Source organism: Lactuca serriola, chromosome 6 (assembly GCF_051521515.1).
Source record: "Lactuca serriola cultivar US96UC23 chromosome 6, Lser_US96UC23_V15, whole genome shotgun sequence".
Lineage (NCBI taxonomy): Eukaryota > Viridiplantae > Streptophyta > Magnoliopsida > Asterales > Asteraceae > Lactuca > Lactuca serriola.
Window position 1 is genome coordinate 97948652 of NC_136413.1, and position 4877 is coordinate 97953528.

At 33.6% G+C, this 4877-nt stretch overlaps 1 protein-coding gene across 1 annotated transcript; it reads left to right on the forward strand.

The window, feature by feature from the left end:
• The first annotated feature begins 3610 nt into the window (after positions 1-3610).
• LOC145058342 (membrane protein PM19L-like) lies at positions 3611-4639 on the forward strand. The gene is made up of 3 exons (XM_079006262.1): positions 3611-3793; positions 3862-4039; positions 4121-4639. The coding sequence occupies exons 1-3, from the start codon at positions 3664-3666 to the stop codon at positions 4338-4340; spliced, it is 528 nt and encodes a 175-aa protein (XP_078862388.1). The 5' UTR covers positions 3611-3663; the 3' UTR covers positions 4341-4639.
• The last annotated feature ends 238 nt before the right edge of the window (positions 4640-4877 follow it).

The following is a 4877-nucleotide window of genomic DNA, read 5'->3' on the forward strand; positions in this document are numbered from 1 at the left end:
ATCTAGATCCAAAGCACTAAATAACCAAAACGGCCTGGAGATTCATAAAGTTGAAAACTTTATGAGATCTCACCACTCAAACCCATCAAGACATGAAGAAAAGGGACAAAATCTAAGATCTAGTAACTTAGTAAGGAAAAGTTTGGGTCATGAACACTCACAAGCTCTAGAAGATGTGTTAACTGATGTAGATTATGCTTGCAATGTAGATTACCACACCAAAGGCTTCCTTCCACTTCAAAGATCACCATAAACACCAAAATGAGTTCACAATTACATTGGAGGCTAGGGTTAGGGTTTCTGAACTTGATAGGGTAATGGAGACCGAATGACCATGAAATCCTAGCCTTAATGTCCTTTAAATGGGGCCCAAAACCCAAGAATTAGGGTTTTCTACCAAAAACACCTACCACGTCGTGGCACCTATGGCAATGTTGTGGTAGGTCATGTAAATCTGCGATCAAAAGACTACTACTACGCTGTGGTGAAGCTCCACCATGTTGTGGCCACCTAAAATAAAAGTAAAATATTTATAAATTAATTCATACGTGAAACATGTGTTACATTTACTATGAATATGTTAATGTGACACGAAAAGATGATTTTATGATCTACTAATGAATATGAATGAATCCCTTTCGTAAAACCCATACTCTGATTTTAGAAATGTATGTTCAGACTTTGGATGTTATAATTGGACACGCATGGTTTTTAAAGTAAGGATTTTTATGAAGCTTTTGGGAGCTAGGAAGCTTTCTGGAATGTATGAGTGTTGAGCCTAGTGGATTAGGAGCTTAAGCCATTAAACTGGTTTTGGTTAGATCCCATGGAATGGGGTGTAGCTCAACACAATGTGGTGGCGGGTTTCATCCACGTCTGTCTTGTCGTGTGGCTACCCAGGCATGGTCAGTGATTGGTCATGGCTTGTTGACTGACCGTTGACCATTGACTTTTGACCAGGTTATGTTTTGGGAAATTTGTTAGTTTTAGTTATTATACTAAGGTTTGGCCTTCTGTGGTTCACCAGGTGGTGTGTAGTACCAGCTTCTCGACCTCATGAGTTGCGGTGTAGTCTAGTTTGATTTGTGAGATAAGTCTTCTCACAATACTATATAGAATGCTAGATTGTCTTTGTGACTCTTGCATGTAAGTTAGATGAGACCTGTTATGTATGTTGGGGAGCGTTATGTACTTTGGGGGGGGGGGGGGGGGCGTTATGTATGTTAGGTAGGGCCCGTTATGTATTATGAGCGAGGCCCATATTGGTATATGGTATTTTTTGGAACCCGTTAAGCTGTGTGCTTATGGTTTAATGTTTTATTATTTCAGGTACTTCTAGTAGCAATGGAAAAGAGCCGACTTGATTGTGCTGCATCCACCAATGGGTTCTGCACCTTATGATATTAGGATTACTCTGATGTTTTTATAAAAACTATGAACTTATGATTTGGATCATTTGACTTGGGATGTTTATGGAATGATTTTTAGTACTTTAAAAACGAAGAGTTTTCTTAGTTTTTTTGGTATGTTACAATTGCCAAGAAGGAGCTATGAATGATGTGGAACAAGTATTTGGTGTCATTAAGTGGTGTTGGCACATACTCAAACTCGTAGCATAATCATATGAGTCGTAAGATTGAAAAACATAATGTATATGTCCATCATATTATATATAATTTTAGAAGAATGAACGAAAAGTGATATGCTACTAAAATGAAAACTAAATTTTTCCAGCCTTTGAAGGAGTAGATGTTGCTATGCCACAATATAGGACAAGCGGAAGGGAAGTACATGAACGTGATATCCATCATGCCCTTCGTATTGATTTGTGTAACATATTTACATGGCTAACATATATATTTTGATCGAAGATAAGGACGATGATTTGTTTGATGATACATATGAAGATTCATATTTGTTCAACGAGGATGCGAACAAAATTTCAGAAGAAAATTCGGTGTGATATAATAATTTAATCATTGTTATATTTTAGTTTCGATTTCTTATATTTATTTTGTAATAATTATTTTCAGATAATAAAGTATTTTTATTTTTATTAACTTTGTGTTTAATTATATTTTTTATTGGTTTTTTTACTAGTTAAATTATAGCTACGATTTTACCCGCCGCACGTTGCGACCACAATAATGGATTTAAGTAGTAGAAACTAAGTTATTACATGTTGAAAATCGACAAAATATAGTCTTTGTTTTTAAGTAGACAAACTCAAATTTATACAAAAAAATACATATATTTTTTTTAAATTAACAAACAAAAGTTCAAAATTGTCATCAAAACGTTGATTACATCGAATATATGAAATATACATAAAAATAAGTACGTAGAAATTTAATTTGTTTAAGTTAACAAACGAAAAATATTAGAAAAAATCAAATTATGTATACAAGGGGGATAAGCACCAAAGTTTAGAAAATGAAGGGAGCGGGTGAAAGTGATAATTTACAAACTCAAAGTCGAAGGAGTCAAAATGACATTAAAAAATAATAAATGTGAAAATGTAATTATCAGGGTTCTAAATAACATTGACCTTATTTGACAGCAATATTAAACCTAAAGTTTTTCGAACCGAGCCATATCGTGTCAAATGCATAACTGAAGGCAATAATTTTTTTAATAATTAATAATTTTATATATATTCTACTACGATTTATTTTTATATAAATAAATGATTTAAAACGACATTTTATTAAAACTTGATAATAAATACAAATCTTAAAGTTTTTTAAAACATTGGTAATTTTACAAGTCAGAGGGGTGCAAATTATCGAGCTAAAAATAGAAAATAGAAATGATTAAAATGACATTTTAAAAAGTAGAGAAATAAAAATGAATACTTTTTCAAAGTAGAATTTCATGTTAAAATGCAGAAAGTCAAAATGATATTTTAAAAAATAGAAAATACAAACAATGATTTTCAAAATAAATAAATACAAACTATCGATAAAAACTTCTGTCAACTTAAACAAAATAGAAATAATATGATAGAAAATGAAAAATACAAATAATTTGATAGAAAATGAAGTTCCTAAGTTGTGAAAAACAAAAGGAAAATTAGGTGACATAAAAAGAAAAAAGAAATTGTAAAATATGACCAGGTAAAAACGTCTATCACCTTAAAACAAAATAAAAATAATTTGATAGAAAATGAAGTTCCTAAGTTGTGAAAAACAAAATGAAAATTAGGTGACATAAAAGGAAAAACAAATTGTAAAATATGACCAGACTGGTAAAAACGTCTATCAACTTACAACAAAATAAAAATAATTTGATAGAAAATGAAGTTCCTAAGTTGTCGAAAACAAAAGGAAAATTAGGTGACATAAAAGAAAAAGAAATTTTGTACTACATGAGATTAACATTACGAAACAACCAGAACCGTATAGGCGATAAGCAAGTGGGTAGGCGGGTTGCTCAATCTTAATGGCAAACATGAAACACTATGTATGTGGTCAATCACTAGTTCACCACGTGTCCTACGTAACATCAAGCATATACTACCGTTGACACGTATCATGCCACCTGCCAACTATCATCCTTGTATATATATATATACCTTGGCTACGTTCACCTTCTCAATAAATATATTCTCCGCTTTACTCGATTACTATATTTGGATTTTTCAAGCTTTTTGATTGATCTAAAATGGCGGAAACAGTGGGACGAAGCATTGCTGCACCATTGCTGTTCCTGAACCTTGTTATGTACTTTATCACCTTGGGATTTGCTAGTTGGTGTCTTAACAGGTTCATCAATGGCCAGTCCTACCATCCTAGTAAGTTATCTATCTGCCCGCAGCTACCTGATGCGTAATATTGCAATATCTGACCTTTTCTATTTCAGGTTTTGGAGGAAATGGAGCAACAGAGTTCTTCTTGGAGTTTGCCATTCTAGCTTCTGTTCTTGGAATAGTCTCGAAATTCGCAGGTGGCAACCACCTTAGGGTATGGAGGAACGACAGCCTTGCCGCCGCTGGATCGTCTTCTCTGGTTGCGTGGGCCGTCACTGCTCTTGCATTCGGGTAATATCTTTGGTTTCACATGCAAGTAAGTTAATGGTAACAGGTGGTTACTGAATTAGGTAACTGAGAGTTGAATTGCAGGTTGGCATGCAAGGAGATAAACGTAGGAGGACACAGAGGGTGGAGGTTAAAGATGGTGGAAGCATTCATTATAATCTTGGCATTCACGGAGCTGTTGTATGTAATGTTGCTGCATGCCGGTTTGTACAGCAGCAGGTACGGACCAGGCTACCGTGACGGCGACTATGGAGTTGGAGGACATCATGCGGAAGAAGGTGTCATGAAAGGGACCAGAGTTTGATCGTCGTTGAATATGTGTATATGTATGCATGAAGGTATAGATATATGGTAGTATAAATATAAAGGAAGGTAGATTTAATTAATATCAAGATGTTAATTTGGTGTAATGGTATATGTAGTAGAGACTGGGATTAATTAACCAAATCTTAATCGGGTCTTACTGTGTTTTAATAGTCTAGCCACTTTACTCATGGGTTCGATCAGAACATCTGTTTCACAAAGATCGGCTTGTTAGCGGTATCGTTTTGTTTGGATTTAGAATACTTGATTCAATAATGTAGTAATATAATTATAAGTACTTAATATAAGAGTAACCCTCTTTTACTTGTAGAGTCTACTTGTTGACGTTGTGTGTTTTCAAATAAATCGTTAATATCTTTTGTTTGTTTGAGACTTTGAGCTTTCTTTCTGCCGTATTCTTTTTATTAAATCTTTTGTTTGTTTAAGCTTTCTTTCTGCCGTTTTCTTTTTATTAATGGATATCTATTGGAATTAAAAATATATATATTAAATCTTTTGTTTGTTTAAGCTTTCTTTC